The sequence below is a fragment of the Marmota flaviventris genome, chromosome 13 (genome assembly GCF_047511675.1).
Source record: "Marmota flaviventris isolate mMarFla1 chromosome 13, mMarFla1.hap1, whole genome shotgun sequence".
NCBI classification, from domain to species: domain Eukaryota; kingdom Metazoa; phylum Chordata; class Mammalia; order Rodentia; family Sciuridae; genus Marmota; species Marmota flaviventris.
The window spans coordinates 96660922-96682622 of record NC_092510.1 but is presented as its reverse complement, the minus strand read 5'-3'; the positions used below and the strand labels follow the sequence as shown (position 1 = coordinate 96682622).

General features: G+C 55.1%; 1 protein-coding gene across 11 annotated transcripts in view; it reads right to left on the bottom strand.

The window, feature by feature from the left end:
• Ralgps1 (Ral GEF with PH domain and SH3 binding motif 1) overlaps positions 1–21701 on the bottom strand; it is a 244625-nt gene that overhangs the window by 6611 nt on the left and 216313 nt on the right. For 5 of the 11 annotated variants that reach the window (XM_071600970.1, XM_071600968.1, XM_071600966.1 and 2 more), the window contains 8 exons: positions 20384–20510; positions 19109–19263; positions 16828–16879; positions 6976–7059; positions 5620–5725; positions 3721–3813; positions 3473–3578; positions 2493–2584 (listed from right to left, as the gene is read on the bottom strand). In XM_071600970.1, coding sequence (XP_071457071.1) covers positions 2493–2584; positions 3473–3578; positions 3721–3813; positions 5620–5725; positions 6976–7059; positions 16828–16879; positions 19109–19263; positions 20384–20510 — 815 coding nt within the window. Of the gene's footprint in view, positions 1–2492; positions 2585–3472; positions 3579–3720; positions 3814–5619; positions 5726–6975; positions 7060–16827; positions 16880–19108; positions 19264–20383; positions 20511–21701 lie in introns of those variants that run through there. The other 6 variants (XM_071600973.1, XM_071600971.1, XM_071600969.1 and 3 more) reach the window with 5 other exon arrangements.

The following is a 21701-nucleotide window of genomic DNA, read 5'->3' as shown; positions in this document are numbered from 1 at the left end:
CACCTGTGTGTGGTAGGTGAGCATCAGTGTGCTGTATGTTCTTAGTGGTGCTGAGACACCTGGGATAACCTGTGTGGGGGAGGTCAAGGTGGCTCCAGGTCCAGCTCTTCCTTTCTTTATGCAGCTTGAGATGGCAGCCCCTTCGTTTTAACCTTGTCAGCTTATCCCCTTTGAATTGCCTTGAAACTACTGTCGACCCAAACCACTGGTCTTCCTGTTGTGCAGATGGGCAATCATGTTAATTGAATGTACTAAATATATACAAACTGGGCTGGGGATGTAGCCCAGTGGTAGAGTACTCGCCTAGCATGTCCAAGTCCCTGGGTTCAAACCCAGTATTGGGAGGGGGAGAAGTAAACACTCTAGAAACTTCAGAATGCTAGTCTCTTCTATATCAATGTAGAAATTCTACATGCACATACAAACATACATACAGTTGTTTTTTTTTTCTTTCTTTCTGGGCTGGGGATTAAACCTAGGGCCTTGTGCCAGCTAGGCAAGTGCTCTACCCATAGCCCTCTCCCCCTACAGGGTGACCATGAACTTGTGATTCGCCTGCCTTAGCCTCCTGCGTAGCTTGGATGCATACATACTTTGGTACAAATAAGACTAAGCCTTCCAATGCTCCTGCCCTTTCCTATATTGCTTATACCTAGAGCCTCTTTCGGGGATGGCACATGGCTCGCTATCCAGGGTTGTGCAATAGGGATCTGCTGTGGGTCACGGAGGGTTCCAGGTGTTTTGTTTGCTGTTATTGTTGTTTTTATAAAGAATAATGCTACAGTGAACATTCTTTAATATGTATCTTTAAGGAAATGGGCGATCATGTCCCTAGCAGTCCCATAGGTGAGTCAAGGGACTCCAGTGCAGTTTTTTGGGGGCCTCTGTGCTGCCTCAAGCTTATCCTCCAGTTAGTCTTGTCCTGTTGCTTCCATTTATTGAGGACATTCCACTAGTTCTGCTTTCCAGTCTCTTTACACAGACAATCTCAATCAGCTTCTCTTGTGTGTCCTCATCTACATTACAGATGAAATTCCTCAGTGGGACCAAGCTGAGGGCAGAGTCCAAGGACTTGCCCCTAGAGACCTCCATCTGTTTATAAGAGATACTCTGAAGAGCTGAGAAGTCTGTGGCAGTGCTGTGTCCCTGTCCCCCCCAGACCCAAGTGTCTGGTGTGAGCTTGCCTTTGCTGAGGACCCCTCAGACCTGCAGGGCTGCTGCCAGCTTCTCATCTGCTTCCAGCCACCAGCAGCTTTCCTCCTGGAGGCTACCACTAGCTATTCTACACCCTATGCTCTCTCCATCTGGTGTGGAGGCTGGAGGCAGCCACTTTTGACCCAGGCCCGACTGGCTGGCTGGCTGCGCCCCCAGGCCCCTTAGGCAGTTGCAGGTACGCCCAGGGAAGTGGAGGTGGGAAAGCCCAGGCCAACACGGTCAGAATCCAGAGGCATGCCCTGTGGGCCCCCAGCCCCGTGGCTCACTAACTGTAGGCCCTTGAACAAGTGTCCACCCCTTCCTCTCTCCCTCCCTCCCTTCCTTCCTTTGGTCCCTTCTTTTTGGTTCTGGGGCTAGAACCCAAGGGTGCTTTACCACTGAGCTACATCCTCAGTCCTTTTTTTTTTTAAGATTTATTTTTTAGTCTTAGGTGGACACAATATTTTAGTTTTATGTGGTGCTGAGGATCGAACCCAGTGCCTCGCACATGCTAGGCAAGCACTCTACCACTGAACCACAACCCAGGCCCTACATCCTCAGTCCTTTTATTTTTATTTTGAGACAGGGCCTTGCTAAGTTGCCTGGACTGGCCTTGAACTTGCAATTCTCCTGACTCAGCCTGAGTCACTAGGATCACAGGCCTGCACCACCCCAACCAGTGTGCCTGCTACTTTATAAGCATCAGGATCCTCAGTGTTAAATAGAGGCAGTAAGAGAAGCTACCTCTCAGGGACGTGGGAGGACTAGCCAACTCCTGCATGTGAAGCATCTGTATAACAGGTGGTGAGGAGAGGGGGAGGTAGTGGGGGCAGAGGGAGCCCACATCAATACAGTCCCCTGGGGGAGCTGCAGTCCCCATTCATCAGCACCCTTGCCTGGCACATGGCTGGCCCTTAGCAACTTAGCCATTACTGTTATTCTCATCAGTCAGTTTTGAGTATTCCCAAAAAGTTTACTTTTGGGGGATGACCAAAGTAAAGTTCCTGATGATGCAGGAACTTGATTCTTTGACTGATATCATACCTGCCACCTCATCTTCCCCCAGTGGGTATTTCTGTGGTGTTTCCTTTAGTGGGAAAGACACAGGAACCAGATTTAATGTTCTGATCTGGACCTGGGCTTTGTTCTAAGCTAAGAAGGGGTGCCTTGCCCCAAGGGAAAATGCTGACCCAGGGAGGGTGCCCAGGAGCAGAGCTGATGGACTCTGAGGGAAGAAGGGAGCCCCATTATCTAAAGGGCTGAGTGCCCAGGGTGGGAGGGTACTCAGGGGACTTTACCTGAGGCCTGTTGCTCTTACACGCGTCATCCAAATGCTTGTGCCACAGTATTGCGTGGAATCGGGAGCCCGTCTGAAACTTGTAAACATTGCCTGATGGGCAGAGAAAGCACTGGTTGAGAAGAGGGACACATGGGATGGTTGCCTGTGACCATGTAAAGGAAAACAGGTGCCTGAGTGACTGAAGTAGGGGCGCCCTGGGTGAGCCGGAGCTGGCAGGGGAGGCAGCCTCCCATGTTCCTTTGGCCTGTGTTTTTGGAATAAGCTCTTGGCCATGTTTGGCTGTCTGGTGAAGCCTGTGTGCCCCTTCTCAGAATCATCATTTTAAATGTCCAAAGTATAATACCAAAAAAATCATTAGCAGTTATCAAACCAAACCCCCAAACAAGCTGAGTGACATCATCTATGCACTATACTATACTGATGCACTAATAACAGATCTAGTGGCAGGTCTGACACTGCTGTGTTTCAAAGATGAACAGAAGTGATATTTTGAGATATGTACAAATGAGACATGATATGAAAATATCCTCGATTCCTCTTAGAAAAAAACCACAGGGACTAGAGTTTTTGGAAGTTGCAGAATTCTTTTCTGAGTTGGCCTTGGACCTGGACAGCTGGAATCTTGTGGTTATAGTTAAGTCAGGGGTTCCTGAAATGCCCCAAACCCAAGACCTTCCCAGCTCCACAGCCCTGCCTCATCCTACATTGCTATTTATTCCAAGACACTGAGGCTCCAGCTCCAGGAGTGAGGGGCCTCAGTAGCCTGAGGCAAAATCACGAAACTGATTCCTGCAGCTACTGCTCAAAGGACACACCAGCTGTGGTCTAAGAAGTTTTGTGGACTAATGAGGGGACTTGTGGGTGACACCAAACCTCACACAAATAGAAACCGCAGCCTCAAAGGTCCTAATGTGCTGAGATGCATCTTTGGCAGAAGTGGAAATGGGGGAGGTGCGGTGCCGGTAGCCTGCTGCTTACCTTTGTCAGGGTTATTCAGCTGGAAGATGTCCGGGTGCTCGGGGTCATCGGGCAGTTGTACCATCCAGCCCACGATGGAGACCTTCTTGCCAGGTGTGGATTTATACTGAGGGGAGCAACAGAGAGCCGGGAGGCCTACCTGTGCCAGGCCAGCTTCCCTCCCACCCACCCCTGAAGCTCACAGAAGTGCCCTCCACTGGATGAAGTCCAGTGAAGTCCTGGTGTGGTGTCCTCTCCACCTGACTTACGTGTTTTCTGTCTGTGCCCCGCAAGGACTTGGCTCCATAGTACAGGAGGGTGGATCCTGAGAGTATGACCCAGTATCTGGTCCATGAGGACAGCTACAGAGGAAGGGGAGGCAGAGAGATGACACACGGTGGGGACAGAGTGGCCTGGTCACCACATCAGTGCCAATACAGGTTTCTCTCTTCACTGCCCCCTGCCATACCCCTGGCAATGCCACCTCCACCCAGGAAAAGAGGAGGAGCCCCTCTCTCATTCCCTCATGTGGCCTTCCACCTTGTTGAGGGCAGGGTGGGAGGGAAGCTGAACTCAGGGCCTAATTCCTACATGTTCCATTGACCTGAACTCAGAGGGTCCTGGAAAAAAGCATGTTTAAAATACAGCCATGGGGCTGGGGTTGTGGCTCAGCGGTAGAGCGCTCGCCTCGCACATGCGAGACCCTGGGTTCGATCCTCAGCACCACATACAAAAATAAACAAGTGAAATAAAGGTGTTGTGTCCAACTACAACTAAAAAATAAACATTTAAAATAAAATAAAATACAGCCATGCCAAGCAGTGACCAGAAGAAGCATAACATCTGTAGTGAACGGCTTGGGAGGAGACTGATGCCTGGAAGCGGAAAACCTGCAGGGCCCTGGCGTGGGCCGGCTTCTGTCACCAGCTAGAGGTGTGGTTCCCTGCTCAGGGCACTCTGCTCCTTAGTTTAGGAAAAACCACTCCAGTGGGGGCTTTTGGTTCTGAAAAGGTAAAGCAAATCCCCCACCCTGGAAGGAAGAAGGAGCCAGCTGCTCTGCACCACCGTGCTCAGGCCCCTCCCTGCTGGGTGGCACTGCATCATCATCAAGGGAAAGCAGTGGCTCTCAGACTCTTCACTGGCACCAGAGGGCCCGGCACACAGACAACACGCATGTAAAGATTTCAAGCAACAGTGCTGATCTCCACTACATATGAGGAACTCTGAGATTTTTTTTTCTATTTTATTCTTTTCTACTCAAAAATCCTGGTCATGTCCCACTGAACTGATTCCATCATTCACTGAGGTGTCATCCAGCATTAGGGACAATGCTGCTTCAAGGACACTGTCTGGTTCCTGCCTGGTAATGACTGAGGCCTGCATTCTTGGTCAGGAGAGAAGTGGGCAGGTTTATACAACAGGACAGACTGAAGTCCCCATGCTGCAGGAGGTGTTGTGACACTGTAGGTCTAAATGATCAGTGTGGCCAGAGCTGGAGCAGAGACTCTCCTCCTCACAAGGCAATTGGCCACTCAAGGCAGGGGCTCCATGGGTACCTGGAGGTGGCAGGTGGGCCCGATAGCTTCACAGTGGATGGCAGTAGGAGGGGGCAAGTCCAGATGACCCTGGCAGTGGACAAGGCCAGAGCAGGACAGGAAGGGCAGAGCAGGTGCTGCCTGGACCTGCAGCTCCTGACGGGCTTGTCAGCAACTTGTCACACAAGGGGCTGATGTTCATGCCACGTGAGGTCATGGAGACCATGACCTCTGGGTCCAGCACAGGAGATGGTGGGGGCCAAAGGCCTCCTGATGCCCTGTGCTTTCCTCCATTAACTTAGGATGCTGCCAGGGAGGAAGGGACTCTGCATATGAGGATGCCACACAGCAGCTGATGTGCTCTGGGCCACTCAGCCTCCTGGGTCTCCAGGCTCCCACTTGCCCTCCAGCCCTTTACCACAGCCCCAGCTCACCCATGTGCTCTGCACACAGACGCTCTGCCACACATGGCCTCCAGGAAGGGGCACAATCTGGTCCAGGTTACAGATGTGGAAACTGAGACCCTTGCCCACTTGGTGACCTGGCCAGAGCGGAAGCCTGATTGGCAGGTTCCTAGACTCAAACTGCTCACTGCTATCCACACTGCTGCCAGCAGATGTGCTCCTGACTTACTGCGGGCTTCCGTCCTTCTTTGAGCAGGGTCTTCCTCCTCAGGGGACCCTCCATGGTGGGCACAGCTGCTGAGCTCCCCAGGGTACAGGTACATGGGCTGGTAGGGCTGAGGGGAGACCACCATTCAGACTTGGCCCAAACAGATGAGGCCAGGCACCTTCACTCACGGGGGCCCCTTGGAGCCCAAGGGTGAGCCCATGATGTTCCCAAATGCTAGAGGGCTCACTAGTGCTAGGTCAAGCTGGGGAAGGGAAGGCACAGGGAGCAGAAGGGACTCATGCAGGCTGCAGAGTTCGAGGCTTGGTCACCAGGTGTCGCATAACCCAGCCCCAGCAGCAGCCCACCCTATCCAGAGGACACCTCTGTCACGTCTTCCTCCTGGCTGCTCTGGGGCTCTCCTGCCCATGTGCTTCCTCTACCCAAGGAATGAGGGGCCTTGCAGCCCCAGCTCTGGCAGCCCCTCCTCTCTGTGCTTCAGGAGCACTGGAGGATATGGGAGTGGTGGGTTGCAATGGCAAGAAGGGAAGGGGTCTCCACATCCCAGGCCCCTGGCCCTTTTCTTCCAGGCTTGCTGTGGATCAGGCACCACACATGGGTGATGACATGGGAGGGCATGGTCAGCCCAGCCTTGTCCTGCACTCCAGATCTGCGTGCTTCTGCTCACTGGATATCCCAGGGGCACCTCGCTCTCCTGTGCTTTCCCCCAGCCTACTTGCTGCTCCAGCCAGAAGCCTGGGGTGTGTCTCCTCTTGTGCTCTACAACCTAATCAATTCCAAGCATCTATTGATCCCAGGTCCTAAATAAGTCTCGCTGCCCCATCCCCCCGCCCTCCCCAGCTGCCCCCTGCCTACCCCAGGCCAGTGCATCTTCCTCTGGACCACTGCCCAGGGGCTTTCCCTGCTCTGCTTCCTCTCCACACCAGACCCCTCCTATATCTGACCCCTCCTGCATCCAATGCCTCCCGCCTCCTGCTGCTTTCAAGGGGTAGGTCACCACCTTTGCCCATGCTGGACGAAGCTCCTCCCACTCCCCAGCCTCACCTGTGCCCCCTTGTACAACACAGCCTTTCCTCCACTCAGGTCACCAGCCCTCCTGGTCTCACAGCCGCACCCCAGGCTCTCTCTGGCTGGGAGCACACTCATCACCTGTGTCCCCTTCCGTTATTTGACCAATTCCTATCATTTTTCCAATCCAGATCCCCACCCCTCTCCCCTGGAGCACCCAGCACCTCCTCTGGGATCATCAGTGTGCTCGGTGGAGCACTGTGGAGGCATCTATCTCCTCGGTAGCCTCTGGCACAGAGGTTTGCACCCTAGCTATTTGTTGAGTAAATGAAAAAATGAATAAATGAATACCTGTACACGCAGCTCCGGGTTCTGGGAGAATTCCGAACTGGAACCCTCCAGTTGGGCCCCAGCGTGGCATAGAGACGTCCCCTGCTTCGGAGGAAAAGGGGTGAATTTTAGTGACGGCCTGGAAAGACTAGACTTATGAGTACCTCAGATTATGTGGGTCAGCCTCCTCCCCAGGCTCCTCACTCAGGCTGTAAGCATATCCCACCTGTCCACTCCAGGTCAGTGAACACTCACCCCTCAGGGCCTCCATCCAGGAAAGTCCCTAAGCCTCAGGTGATTATTTCATTAACTTTTTATTAATGTTCCCCTTTCCCAGTTACCCCAGTGTGAGGCTGTCATGTTTAATATAGGACGTTACGTGGCCCATGCATCCATGATAGGTCCACGTTCAAGTGCATGCCAGCACAGAACTGTGGGCAGCCTTGCATGTTGGGCCTGGGGCACATGCAGCATCCCCATTCTCCAGGACATAGCTGGATCCTGGTGTTTGCTAAGTCCTCTCCTCTGGATGGCCTCCTCTGCTGGTCCAGCCATCCTTGTCCCTGCAGACTGGTTGGGTGACCTGATCAGCATTCCAGAGCCTGTGAGCCAGGATCTCTCCAGGGCCTCTTGCTGGCATTTCCCTCACCCGTGAACCTTTCCAGGGGAGATGAGCAGCCTCGCCTTCCTCCTTCTGTATCCTTTTCTATTTTAGAGACTCATTCCCCGAATCCACTTGCTGTGCCAGCCTCCTCCTCTCCCCTGCAGGGTACTCCAGCCCTTTCTTTGCCCATGGGCCAGATGACAATGTAGCTTCCTGTATAAAGTCAGACAGGGTCCCTGCTTCTTTTGCAAATGTTCCCCGTCGTCCACGCCAGCCTAGGTACTGGCCCCATGACACTAGCACCTGCGGATTGTGTTGGACACCTTCTCTGCCTGCTGTGGGTACATAGTGCCATCACTGAGCCTACGGCCTCACCCTCTAGCTGAGGACAAATAGTTTCTAATGGCCATCAGGTCCACTCTTCAGGGCCCAAGTTCAGGGCTGACAGAAGTCTGCTGGCCATGTGGGATGGCTGCTCCCCACTTTGACCATCACCCCTCCTCTTCAGGCGATGACATGCCACAGCTTGTGCTTGGGCCTCCAGGTCTTCCATGCAATGGGTCTCTTGATGGTCCCAGGCTGACCCTGCCCTACCATGAGCTGTGGCACAAATGAGAGGCCTGGGATGCCCAACCCCAGCCCTCAGGCTGAACTGCACCTGTCTCTTCCCCTGGTGGAGGGTTGGAACGGTGTGTGCGTGAGATCCTGCAGAGGACCTGTGGCCAACTCTCCTCTGCTAACAGAGGAAGCGCAGACTCACAGCTGAGTGCAGCAGCTGCACAACAGGTCTCAAGCCTGTGCCGCAGGGTGCTGCTTAGGGACAGCAACAGGTGGGCCGCGGGGCCGCTCTCCTCCCCAACCATCACCCTGAATGTGTTTTGATTAGGGTATGACGACGAACATTCGTACAGTGTTGTCCTTTGTGGGTGTGTCAGCTGCCAGGGAAGTCTCTTCCTCAGATCTGGGCTCCCACTCAGAGCTGCAGCCTGTCTGGAGTCAGGGATGGCGTTGCCTTCCCAGAGCTGGTCCTTTGGCCCTTCTGTCTGCCCACTTCTCATGCTCTAGGACAGTGAATGACAATAGGACTGTCCACAGCCACCAGCTGATTCTCAGGGCAGACAGTGCTGCCACCTTCCTGCTGTCGTTCTTCCTGCTTCTGTGAGGCAGCCCGTGGCTGTGTCTTCCACCGATGGCTTTTGCTGATGGACAGGCTGAGATCGGCATCTTGCAGCCACCTGGCCCTATGAGCAGTCCTTCCTCAGGCCCTTGGGAGTGGGGAGTCCAGCATGCAGGGCATGGCAGGATAGGAGTCACCAGGGGGTGGTGCTATCCTGGGCCAGGTCTTCATGCTAACTCCTGGAAGCTTCGTTTAAGCACCATTATTCCCCCAATGAGGCTCAGCAATGTGAAGCTACCAGATGGTGGCACAAGCCTCATCAGCCAGGATGTGAACCCAGATCTGCCAGAGCCATTCAGGTGTAGGGAGAGGCAGAGGGGCCATGGTAGAGCCTACGTGGGCCAGGTCCATGGCTAGTCCGTGTGAGGCCTTCTTGGCATTCTGTTCACGGGCACGTCACTGTGGTCTCCCTTGTGGCTTGCACTGTGATTGAGGTGTGTCAGCGTCTGTGAGGCTGTGTGGCCACCAAGTTCTTAGGCCTGAGGATCTCCTGGGCTGGGGCACCTGCCAGGGCCCCTGTCCCTGGGCTTCCAGGATGAGTATTCTCCTGGGGCTTTGGCTGCCAGCTGCTTACTTCTAATTAAGGGCTTCCACCAGGAATCACCCGACCCTGCAGAGGGGCACAGTTCTCCTGCCTGTTTTAGATGAGGACACTGAGGCTCAAGGAGAAGCCAGCCTTGTCCCACCCTGCTGGCCTGTTATCAGATGTGGAAAAATGAGTGCTCAGAGAAGGCCGTCTTGACATGTGGGCGAGGTCTGCCTGAGCCGGTCTCGCTGCTCCCGACTGTGGAAGCCACGTCCTGCTCTCCCTGGAGCTGGGGATGGCCACACCAGGTCTGGAAGGGCAGCAGGATGGTGACCTTTTTCCAGGGCCAGCTCTGAGGGATGGTGGCCAGCCTTCTGTCCCTGCAAGCTGTAGGAGGCAGCATTCCAGCTGGCCTGGTAGGCTGGCACCTCACAGCCAGGAGCCCTAGTCACAGGAGCCAGACGGCCTGACCCCCTCCCTGCTCTGAAAAGACTTGTTATGTGGGTGTTCAGGGCAGAGCTGCAGGATGAGGGGGCAGTGGTATCTGGTAAACCACAGAAATCATGGGATTTCCCATGGGGGCTCCCACTCCAGAGCCAGAGGCACCTTTCCTACCATCATTCTTGGGACATGTGGCTCAACACAATGTGTCCTCAGAAGGCCAGTTGGACTGTCTGCTCTCCAGAACAGAGCTGAGGGTGAGGGGTACAAGCAGGCAACTGAGGGGGTGCATGGGAGGTTTTCTCTGGGGAAGATGCAGGCTGGAACCAGGGGAACTCCTTCGTCCCACGGGGCTGGAAAAATGACGATAATGTCATGCTGGTGATGATGGTGGTGGTGGTGGCAGCAATGGAATGGTGGGTCCAGGCGACATGCTCAGCAGTATTCGTTCCTTATCCCACGATCCTACAACACTGTGAGGTGGGCACTGGGATCCCTGCCTCACAGATAAGGAATCTGAGGCTCTGAGAGGAGGAGCCACTTGCCCAAGGTCACAACACAAAGAAGAGGAAGCATGGGCAGGCTGTTGAGGTGGCAGCAGCTGGGGCACTCAGACTGGCTAAGGCATTGTTTTCTAAGTAATGATTAAGCTGTAGTTATCACGAGGGTTAAAGCTTGAGCCCTTGCTGCCAGTCTAGGGAGCAGAGGAGTCGAGAGGAGCCTTGGATCAAGCCACTGTGAGGCCTCAGGAATCTTGGTCTTAGCAGAGGTAGGCTCCCCACCCCGTCTCAAGTGCATAGAACCTGGGGAGGAGTGCACCAGAGTGGTGTACCCCCAGCAGGGCCCAGGTGCACTGCTCATCAACCATGTTGACCTCACAGGCAAACCCTAGACTGGAGGCCAGGCCCATCAGGCATGGCTCATCCGGGCCACTGTCTAATGGTCTCCCTCACTGATAGGCAGGAAGTGCTACCCTGAACTCTGCTGGGCCCTGGGACAGCCCTTTTTGCAGCACTTTTTGAAGGACACTTGCTCTCTGTGAGCCACCTGTCCTTCCTTCTCTGGGAGATGTCCCTATTCACTGGGTAGTTCCCTAGGAACCACACTGACTACATGTCTCCATTCCCTGGATAACTGAAAGGACAGAACAACAGGCAAATCCAAGCCAGATTTTTCTCTGCTGGCAGTTAGGAACTAGATCAGAGAGGCTGGGCATCAGGTTCAGTGGCTGGGTGAAGCTACCACACATAACCTGGGAGCTGTGAGCATCCATCCTCCCCTCTGGGCAGCGAGAAGTCCAGAAATCTGGTGTGCAGGGCCGGGGGGACAGGCAGAGGGGAGGATAGACACAGGCAGGACAGTCCTGTTCACCTTCTAGGTACCAGCTATGCAGGAGTTGTGGTGCTAGACAGAGGAGCCATGGGCAGAGTTTTCTCAGTTTCTGTGAAGCAGCGGCTGGCCTGGCCTGGCCCAGCCTTGACTGCTCTAGCCAAGGACAGAGTCAAGTGTAAGCCTTTGGAACCAGGGGATCAGCAACTCCTGCCACTCCTCTCTCAGAGGAGCCTCACTTGCCAGGCTCTAGATTGGGAGCTAAAGGGGTGAAGCAAGAGATGGCACCTTTTGGGGGAAACCAGTCAAGAATTTGGCAAGTCACCCAACAGGGCTGCCACGCTAGGGGCTGGGCAGAGTAGCCTGATCCAAAGTCCAAGGATGAACCCAGGGAAACTGGACCTTGGGAAGGGCTAGCAGCAATGAGAGCTGGGATCCCAGGCCTTGGGCACAGGTATGGGGCAGAGGGCATGAGGTCATTGTGAGTCACCTGAGCATGGCCACTCACACAGCTACGTGGCAGCCGAGGGGACCCCTCATTCCAGATCTTGGCCTAATTATTCTGAAATACTGCAAAGTATGGATCTGCAGAGGCACCTGTGTCCTGGAAAAACCGGGGCATTGTCCAGAGTCCTCTGACCCCAAGAAAGGAAATGTATACTTTTAAAACTGTGTGGGGTCGCCAGGCATGGTGGTGCATGCCTGTAATCTCTGTGGCTCATGAGGCTGAGGCAGGAGGATCAAGAGTTCAAAGCCAGCCCCAGCAACATTAGCAAGGCCCTAAGCAACTCAGTGAGATCTTATCTCTAAATAAAATATAAAAAGGGCTGGGGATGTGGCTCAGTGGTTGAGTGCCCCTGGGTTCAAACCCTGATACCAAACCAAATCAATCCAAACAAAAAACTGTGGGGTAGCAGGTGTGGTGACCTGTTGTAGCCCTCCATGACTCCACTCTCCATGTGTCTCCCTAAGGGTGGCAGGCAATTCTGTGAGCTAAGCTCATCAGGAAACCTCACACAGAGCATCTCTCACCCTCCTTGCTACCCCTAGGGATGCCAGGGTCAACTGCCTGCAGCACCCTTTAGAGGGCCCTCCCACGAGGCAGCACCACCCTGAAGACCAACAAGGGCTGGTGAAAACTTGACTTCATTCCAGTCTGCCCACCCACCTTGACTGAGATGCCACTGGGGGAGATTCTGCCCAGCCTTGGCCTGGGTGGCATGCTTGCTAGCAGAAGGCACCTATTTGGGGGAAGCTCTGGAAAGTCCTGTGTGCCATGCTTACTCTGCAGTTCCCAGCGCACAGCCAAGGAACTGAGGCTTAGAGGCCAGGGGGTCCCCGGGAGATGGAGAGCATAAGTGGTCCTGACCTCAGGCCCTGTCTCTAAATAATATATAAAAATAAATATACATTAGGGACTCTAGAGAGCAAGACATGTCTCAGAACCCACCCGTCCTGCATGAGACCTCTAGTGGTCTCCTCAGAGCTCACAACCTCCTCAGGCCCCAGGACCCCCTTGAGGGCTCACCAAGGTCATCTTCACCAAACGCCCTTAGGCCTCTGTTAAGCCCATCACATCCTCCAGAAGTTACCCTAAACCTACAACCAGTGCAGGTCCCCCCGGACACCGGCCCCACTGGATGGCCCCAGTGCTACAGTGGCCCCTGGCATATGGCTTCTTTAAGGCTCCATGAGCCCAGACTCCCTCCCTGCATATCCCCACCCCTGCTGGGAGGGAAGAGGACCCTCTGCTTCAGAGAAGCTGAGTGCTGCCCACTCCTGCCCTCTTCCCTGTCCCCCTAGAGGGGCTTCCCTCTGGTAGCTGGGTCTCTGAGGGCACTTCTTCTCTCCTGGTTCTCCCTTTACCCTATCATGGCTCATCTCCCACATGAGAAGCCCCTTCACCCCCGTGGGTCTCAGGAAACGGTTGCCGAGGGCTTTGTGGTGAACTCAGGGACACACCTTCATATTTTGCTTCTTAAAACTGGTCAGAAATCATCTCTAATGATATCTTTAGAAAGCTAAGTACTAATTATTTTTCTGAGTAGAAAAGAAAGATTTGGCCATTGTGGAAAATCTGGAGAATATCAGGTGAGACAAGGGACAAAAGTCTCTCAATAACCTACAACCCAGAGACAATTAAGATGAATGAGATGGTGCATGTTTGCACACACCCACGTGTGTGCATGATTCATTTTGTTCCTTTTTAAAAACAAACCTCTTTTAGGATAAGCTGACCATGGGGACAATATTCTTGCTCTCACCTTAGTGCCAACACCTCCCTCTCCAGTCAGACACACAGGGCCTGCCCCACTGCCCGCCTGACTGTTCGGCCCTTTCCCTTCTTCACTTCCCTGAGCCTGAAGGTGGCTGGAGCCCAGACCAGTGTGAGTCCCTGGCCCCCACTCTCCAGCTCATTAGGCCCAGGTTGAAAATGTCTTTCAAGGACACCTCCCCACTCCGTGGGCTGCGGGGCTCTCATTCTACCTGTGGCCCCATGGGTCAGGGCCGACTGGTATAGTCACAGAGAAAAGCGGCCCACCCTTGCCCTGCTCCCTAGTGACAAAGACCATGGCTCAGGAACACCCCCTGGCAGTCCTTCTGGGCCCTGAGGATAGGGTCAGGCCTTTGGGGCAACCAGGGACTGAGGGATGACCCACTGACCCCTGGCTACTGCTCCTCCCCAGCCCCACAGGCCCATGACTTTGCTAGGGCTGACATGGAGGAGGGGACACAGGGTGGGGAGCACAGAGGAGGGTGTCTTTTGCTCCCTGTCTCCTTACTCCACAGTCCCAGAAAGAGCAGGTACAGTGCCTCTACAGTGGTCCATGGCTCCCCAGGCACAGGTGGGAGTTCTTGAAGCCAGACATTTCAGGAACACAGCTAAGTGTGGCCTGGCCTCTGACTGACACCGAGGACCACCTTTGAGCCCTTCACTGACAACATCCATGTGTGTAGACTTGAGGAAGGTAAATTCACAAGACCATGTCAAATGATTTCCCTTTTGGCACACAATGGGAGTTCTCCTGCTCACCTGTTTATGGTGGCATTAATGGTGATTTGGATGTACTTTTGAAGCTGTGTGTGGTAGGGGGTCTCTGGCTTGGGGCCTCTTTGCCTTTTACTTGGTACCTGGCTCCATTTCTCTCCCTAGTCCAGGCCAAGTCTATCACCAGGCCTGGGGTGCTGGGGGACTTGGGAGCTGGTCAACTGAATGTCATGGTTCCTGAATTTCAGAGTGACAGGTCAAAATGCTGCTCCCCTGCTCTAGCCAGACCCCTTCCTTGCTCTCACCTTGTTATTCTGAGTGGGCCAGAGTGGACACCTAGACATCAACTCCTCTTTAAGAGGAGGAACTTGTGGTCTGGGGAAAACTGGGAATGGAGGGAGGACCCGCTAAGCACTGGCTACCTGAAGATAAGCAGTAAAGGGACCCAGGTGGTGACACACAACTGTGAGGGAACAGCAACATGGAACAAGGATGTTCAAGCTGTGAGAGGAAACTCTTCCCCTGGAGCTCAGGTGCTCTCAAGGAAGCAGGAGCAGAGGATGGTACAGGGTAGAAATAGGGAGTGGTGGCCTGGCCACCAGGGCTGGAGAGTGGGAACAGCTGGCACCTGAATCATCAAGCTTGCATGAGGTTGGGACATCATAACTCCACTGGCATCTCCTGAAGCAAGCGGACTCCTGTTCCCCACAGCCAGGAGGGTTTGGCCAAGAGCTAGGTCACAAGACAATGAGAAACAGGTCACCCTCCCTGCAGGGCAGTTTGAGGGCCCTGGAGGCAGGGCTGGGTATCTGTGTGGATACACCAGCTGGGAGCCAGTGCTCAGAGGAGATACCACCCAAAATGCACCTGCTATGGACATTCGATGGATAGTGACTGAGACGCTGTAAGATGCTGCAGCCCATAGCGCTCACCCCCCCGGCCAGGACCTGCACCTTCCTCCCTCCTAGCAGCTCTGTCTCTGCTCAACACCCCTCAGGGTGGCCCACCGTCAGCAACCAGTGAGGGTTCTGGCAGGGAGTCGTTGCCTAAACAGCTACTAAATGAATAAATGAGTGGATGGAGGAATGAGCCAGTGAAGGAATGAAGGAAGGAACTGGGAGGTTTCTGTGGTGCTATGCTGGACCTTGGCCCTGTGCCAGTCTCCTGTTTGCTGTCTTCCCATTGGCCTGTGTCTAGGGGAGATGCTGGCTTGTGTGTCATCCTGTTTATCAGGGTGTCCCCAGGAGTTTCTGACTGAGTGACTGTTCTGGAATATGCCTCTTGGCCCCAGGCTCTCCTTTCCAATGGCCAGGGTGGGTTGCCTGAGCTCCCCAAACTGGAACAGAGCAAATGTCCCTCCAGGAGCCCTGTGGGGAAGGCAGAGAGAGAGCCTCTGAGTGTGCATGGCCTCCTCGCTCCCTCTCCCTGCCCCCATCTTGGGGCTCACAGACACACTGGGTGACATTGGGCCAGTCCCTATAGCTGTCACTGCCAGTCTTCAGGCTAGGTGGTGGGGCAATGAAGAGGGGGTCCTCGATAGCAGGAGGGTTTGGATTAGGGTCATCTCTGCCATTATCAGATGAGTGTGAAGCGGGCATGTCACCTCATCTCTCTGCATGCTCCATACAAAATGGGGACAGCACACATGCTGCTGTGGGGAGCACTGAGGCTACGTGAGTCCACATACAGGTGGGGCCCAGAGGTGGCGGCACCTGGGGAGTGCCAAGCACAGCTCCTGACCATGACAGCCCCTCTGCCTGGAGGAACAGCTGGATGGGAGCGACCTTCCCTCTGATCTTCCTTTATGATCATGGGGGCTCAGGCAACAGAAGCTTCAGCATCAGAAGCGGCGTGTGTGTAAGTTGTGTGCACTCACATATGTGTGTGTGGTGCAGTTGCCCACATACACGTGGAAGTGTGTGAGTGTGCATGTGTTTGTGCATGCACATGTGAGTGCACATGGACAAGTGTCTGAGCTGTGAGGATGGGCAGGGTGTGCAGATGTGGGTGGGAGTGTGACTGTGTGTGCAGATGTGAGGACACCGGGGAGAACTCTGTGGCAAAGCCCCTGGATGCTGGTGGGGGACCCACCCTGAAGGACAGTGAAGGCCTACCTCTCTGGGACATTCTTCATCACTGGATTTCCTCCTGCTGTCCTCAGACCTTGTGTCACCAAGGTGACTTTCACCTTCAGCAGCACTGCAGACACCCATTAACAGCTTCCTAGTGGTCCCAGAGCCCTGCGCTGGCCCAGGAAGCCTGGGTGTGTGGATCATGTGGGTGATCTCCTGAGTGGGAGGCTGGACACCTCGGCAGACAGGCTCTGCACGGGAAGCCAAACCATGTGCCAAGGGAGCCAAGAGGGTGCGTGGCAGGGGTGGCCTCTTCACTGTCACCAGTGCCCAGTAGGGTGGTATTCAGTAAATGCCAGGCCCAGGGTCCAAGGACGTGTGGGTGCAATACTCTTAGAGTCCACCAGGCGGAGCCACGAGCCCATCTCAAGACTAATCAATTCTCCAGCTTCCAGTTTCAAGAGCTCGCATCGCAGACCTGGTCTGCTGTGGGTCTCCTGTGGCTGGGCTGGAAGAAGTGCTCCTGGGGCGACTCCAGGACCAGAGGAGGAGTGGAGCTACACAGCGTGCCGGGGGTCAGGACCTCCACACACTCCTGCTCATTCCAGCTGATGAGCCACAGGCCACCCAGCAGAGGCACAGCAGTGGGGCAGGGCTGTCCCTGCCAGAGCCTGTCTCCAGCTCCCTGGGGCCTGAGGTGGGATAGGAGGGAGGCTGTGCTGAGGCCACACTCACCTTTCCAGCCCTGAAGACATCTCTTCACTAAACTCTGAGCTCTCACTACTGCCTGGAAAAGGAACACAGATGAGTGAGTGCAGTGGCCTCGCAGAGAGGGGGCTGTCTCCCAGGTCACTGGGCACAGGCCCCTGAGCTTGCCATGGCTTCCAGTCTGTGGGCAACAACCTGATGTGAGTTTTTGCTGCTATTTTTGGCTCTGATCTGGGAGGGCTGAAAGAACCATCCTGTTCCACTGTTCCGCAGGCGGGGCTTCCGCCGCCTTCCCACCGCCTGCCCTCAGGCCTCCCTACTGGTTCAGGGGACGCAGGGCTGGCACACCCTTACCTCACAGAGGCCATATGAGCACTTCTACCTGCAAGGTCAGGGCTGAACTAGATGCTAGTCAGTGTGGCTGACTCACATTGGCCTGAAGTCTTGAGGGAGTGCCCCTGCCGACCCCTGGCCATGGAGAGAGAGACAAGGTCTGGACTGTGCCCCTGTACCATGCTTGTCCTCCCTGTGGGCCTGGACCTGGGTCTGACTGGGACACCCTGCTTCTGTACAGACCACGGGAGCCTCTCCAAGGAGAGATTTTTTTCCTGTCACTCAAGCATCCACACATCATGCTCTGTACTTTCTCAGACTTCAGATGCTCTGAGGGTCGAGCTCTTTGCCTGAAAGAGCACCTAGCCAAGCAGCTGGAAGGAGCAAGGAAGAGTCCTTGGCTCTCATGTGGAGGGTGGAAAGATGGACAAGCCTGCTCCAAGCAGGGCACGTGCACACGTGGCCACTTACTCAGGGACTTTCAGCCCCAAACAAAAAAACATTTTGAGTTCCCTGACTTGAGGAGCCAGAACCAAACAACCTCGTGATCTCCCCCTGGACGCTGGACAGCACAGCACCTCACTCATCTTCTGCCTCAGGAAGAGCAGGCCTGTGCTCAGGCACCGCTCCGACAGTTTCCTGGATGTCAAACAGCTGTTCTGGGCCCAGCTGAATACTCTTGGGCCTGCATTTGCCAGAGCGTGCTCCTCGGAACCCCTCTCCTGCCACACACTTCAAGGAAAAGGGGTCCATGAGTGGAGTCTGGGAACCCATAGGCTCTGAGGGGTCCCTGTGAGGGGTCACAATGCTGATGAGCATAGTAAGGTCCCTGGAAGAGCCTGCTCGCCTTGTTTAACTGGTCTTTCCTGGCACATGGCCAGAAACCTTCTTTCAAGGCACACCTGTGAGCGGGGATGCACTGTCCTGAGCTCTCCTCCATCCCTGCCCGCTTCCAAACAGGACGACCTCCTCCAATGACAAGAGGCAGACACAGCTTGCTTATCACAGACTTCTGGGGATGGGAAGCAGCTGACCCCTGGACTGACACGGCCGCAACCTGAGACTGCCCTAATTCCCGAGTTTGCGGGACGCCAAGAGTCCTGCCTGGGTTTCCTGTTGCCTCCCCTTGCTCCTGGCCCACTGTCCTATAGTCTTTGCCAGATCAACTCTCTGTCCCACCAGACCTGAGAGAACTCCCTGATAAGGGAAGCAGACAGACACACAGATACACTGGCCACAGAAGCACAGGCAAGCACAGGCACACTGAAAGGCAAGGGCCATTGGAGAGGGCACTGGTCTGCTGGCAGTAATGACAAGGGGCGTCCACCTTGCCTTCAGCTAACCTGGGCACCAGGAGGATGGCTCTGTGACTAGAGCTCAAGACTGACCTCAGCCCTACTTCCGTGTCCCCTGCCCCGACACAGAATCAGCAGTACGATTTCTGTCCCCTCCATTGATATGAGCACCATCTCTGGCTGATGCTCAGTGGTGCAATCTCATCCCTGAAGACCACATTTTTGTCCTCCTTCATTTGGTTTCTCAGCATAAAGAGAAGTACCCAACTGACTACCCAGTGGCCCATCCAGCTGCCACCCCAAGCAGCTTGCTTTGCTTTGCCCTGCAGTGTCCCGACTGTAGCTCTGCCTGGGACACAAGTGCTAAGGCAGCAGCAGCCAGGCTTTGGGCGTTGACAAGGACTCAAGCGTGTGCTCAGCTGCTTCTTCCACCTGCCCACCACACTCAGGGCTACTAACAGCAGGGGGACATTGGGGCTCTTCCTGAAGCCCTGGAGGGTAGGAAGTGGAGGCTTCCTGGCTCCAAGGGATTTCTGCAGGGAGCCACCTCTGGAAGGGTGAGGGGCATTGGGTTCCCTGGAGCAAGGTGCTACTGGGCGTGGCACAGTGACAGAGACAGACACAGAGCACACGCCGGGCCTGTGGCCCCCTGCCTGTGGTGTGCAGGCTGGAGCGCTTACCTAGGGAGAGTCCATTGGTGACAGCGGAGGAGGTGAGGGTGAGGCCCTTGCGGGGGCTGCGGGACTCTAGGACACTGTCGTCCAGAAGGTGCCTGGCTTTCTCCGATGGAAATGTCGCACTTTTACTCTCAACTACACTCAACTGACACATCATACTGGAAATGGAAAGGAAGAAAGAAGGCAAAGCTCCTTATCTGCAGGGTAATGGTGGCTGCACCTGCTCTGGGGGCGGGAGTCCAGAGTGCAGCCGCAGGAATAGGCTCTGCCCAGAGCTGCGGACAGTACGGCCCTCTCATGGCATGAACTTGGGCAAGTCACATCCTTTTCCAGAGCCTCAGTTTCTCCATCCATCTACGGCGACTAACACTGCTTGCCCTGCCTGTCTCTCAGGATGAAGATGAGGCTTGTGAGCGATGAGGCCGCGCGAGGGAGGCGCAGTGGGCGTGGCCAGCATGGCTGATCTGGAGTCACCAGCACCTGGCCCGGTCCTGGCTCCAACACTTCCTCACCATTGCAAGGGACATCACCTTGTGACCCTCACTGGACTTATTCTTACAGCATGCATAATAATAGCAGAGGCCTGCGTGGCTCTCAGTGACCTCGGCCTCTCAGGTGTGTGGCAGAGCATCTATGGAGGGGAAGGAAACGCCAGGTACCCAGAGAGCGACCCTCTCCTCCCTCAGCCCCGGAGCTCCTCCAGGCTGGGCTGGGACCGAGCCTTAGTGGTAGAAGGAAGGAATGTAGGGAGGACAGAAGGTGGGCGGGTGGGAAGGAGGAGACGGGAAGAAAGCAGGCAGGAGAGAGGGAGGGAGGGAAGGATGGACCCAACTGACCAGGAGTCTGTGCCCAATGCCCAGGGGACACAGGCATGACTGTTCGCAGTCATGCTGAGGACCTACACGTCCCCCAGCTGTCGGCCTCATAGGACAGTGAAGAAGATGCTATGAGGACAGAAAACTGCTCTGAGGACAGTCGCTGGTGTCGGCCTAAGTGAGTCGATGACTTCGGGCATGTTCTCTGGAATCCCACCATTGCTCCTCTGTCCTTTCTCCATTAGCCCAGAGTCTGGGACCCCTGTGAATGGCACAGACTGTGCCACCAGGGGCTCTTTCTGAACCCACACCAACCTCAGGAGAGTTGGCTGGCCACAGACCCCAAACCCCCAGGATGAGGTGGGGAGAGGCCCATCGGGCAGGGCTCTCCCAGCATTTCTGCAGCCATGCCTGCCAATGCAGGCCAGTCTGAAGGCCGGGGAAGGGCTATGCAGTCACCCACTTGTTGCCCAGGCTGTGGCTCTTCCTGTGTCTGGGGACTGGTGGCGTGGGCAGGCTGCCGGCCACAGACGCATCAGGACAGGTGGGCCTCCGTCGGAACCTCGCCGAACTGGAGCCTGCACAGGGGCCTGTGAACAGAGCAGAGGGAGGGCAATGGGAGTGGGTGGGGTGGTGGCTCAGGGATGGGAAACCCAGGTTTGGGGTGAGGCCCTGGCCTGGCTGTCCACATGCACTTGGGCCTTATAGCTCCTACTGGTCAGATGCTGACTTTTCCCTCCCAATGTCATTGACTCCCAAGGCTGATAACCCACTGCCAGGATGGCCTGGGTCCCCCTGGGCACAGGGCCCACTGGATATCTGATGTCTCAATTCCTGCTTCCAGGTGGCATCTGACAGACCAATCCATAAAAATGGAACTAGGGTAGCATGACCCTAAAGCAAAAGTTCTTGGCCTTGACTTTGCAGAGCCAGAGGGGTCTAGGGAAGGCCTGTTAGTTGCGGGGACTGAAACTACATCTAAGCTTCTGTGCATTTTATTGGCAAGGGGATCCAGCTGGTAGGATGGACCTTTAAGGCTTTCGTTCTTAACCAGGGGATGTGTCAGAACCACCTGGAGAGTGTGGGCTGTCCCTGAGGGCCTTGTGTTCTGCATAAGCTCTGCAGTTGACCCTGAGGCACCCCTGGGGAAGACCCTCTGCTTTAAATGCTGGGACCCAGGCAGGCTCTGTGTGGGGGGAAACAACTCGTGCAATTACTCCAAAGAAGAAGAAGAATGAAAACCATCCTGCTGTGTTTTGCTTTTGCAGTATTGCTGGAGAAGAATCCAGAGGGTGGAACTGCCTTGTTTATCAGCAGCCGTGTGAGGATTACAGTCCCACTGCCTGAGTCACTCAGCTCCCACCCTGGTGCACAAAAGTGGTTTCTAAAGGTCAGGCTGCACTGCTGCTCCTCCCTCTGAGGTTTAAGTGGAAGCTTAGCGACCCTGGAATGGAGCAGAAATGATAACGATGCTAACTGATTTGGCGCTGTAACCTGGTGCAGTGCTGGGTGCCAGTCTGTCATGCTGCAGGTGGGCACACTGAGCAGACCAGAAGGTGGGGCTTCCAGAGCTGCCACCTGCTGGAGGCAGGACTGAACCCAGGCGTGAGGCTCACTGGACAGAACACAGGGAGAGACTGTATGAAGGATCTGGGGAGCAGGTGACACTTCTCCAGGAAATTTGGAATGGGTAAGCCCAGTCACTGCACTTAGGAAGGAAGGGGGAGGGCCTGGTGCCCACTGTGCACTAATGAGCTGGCATTGTCCATGTCCTGGCTCGC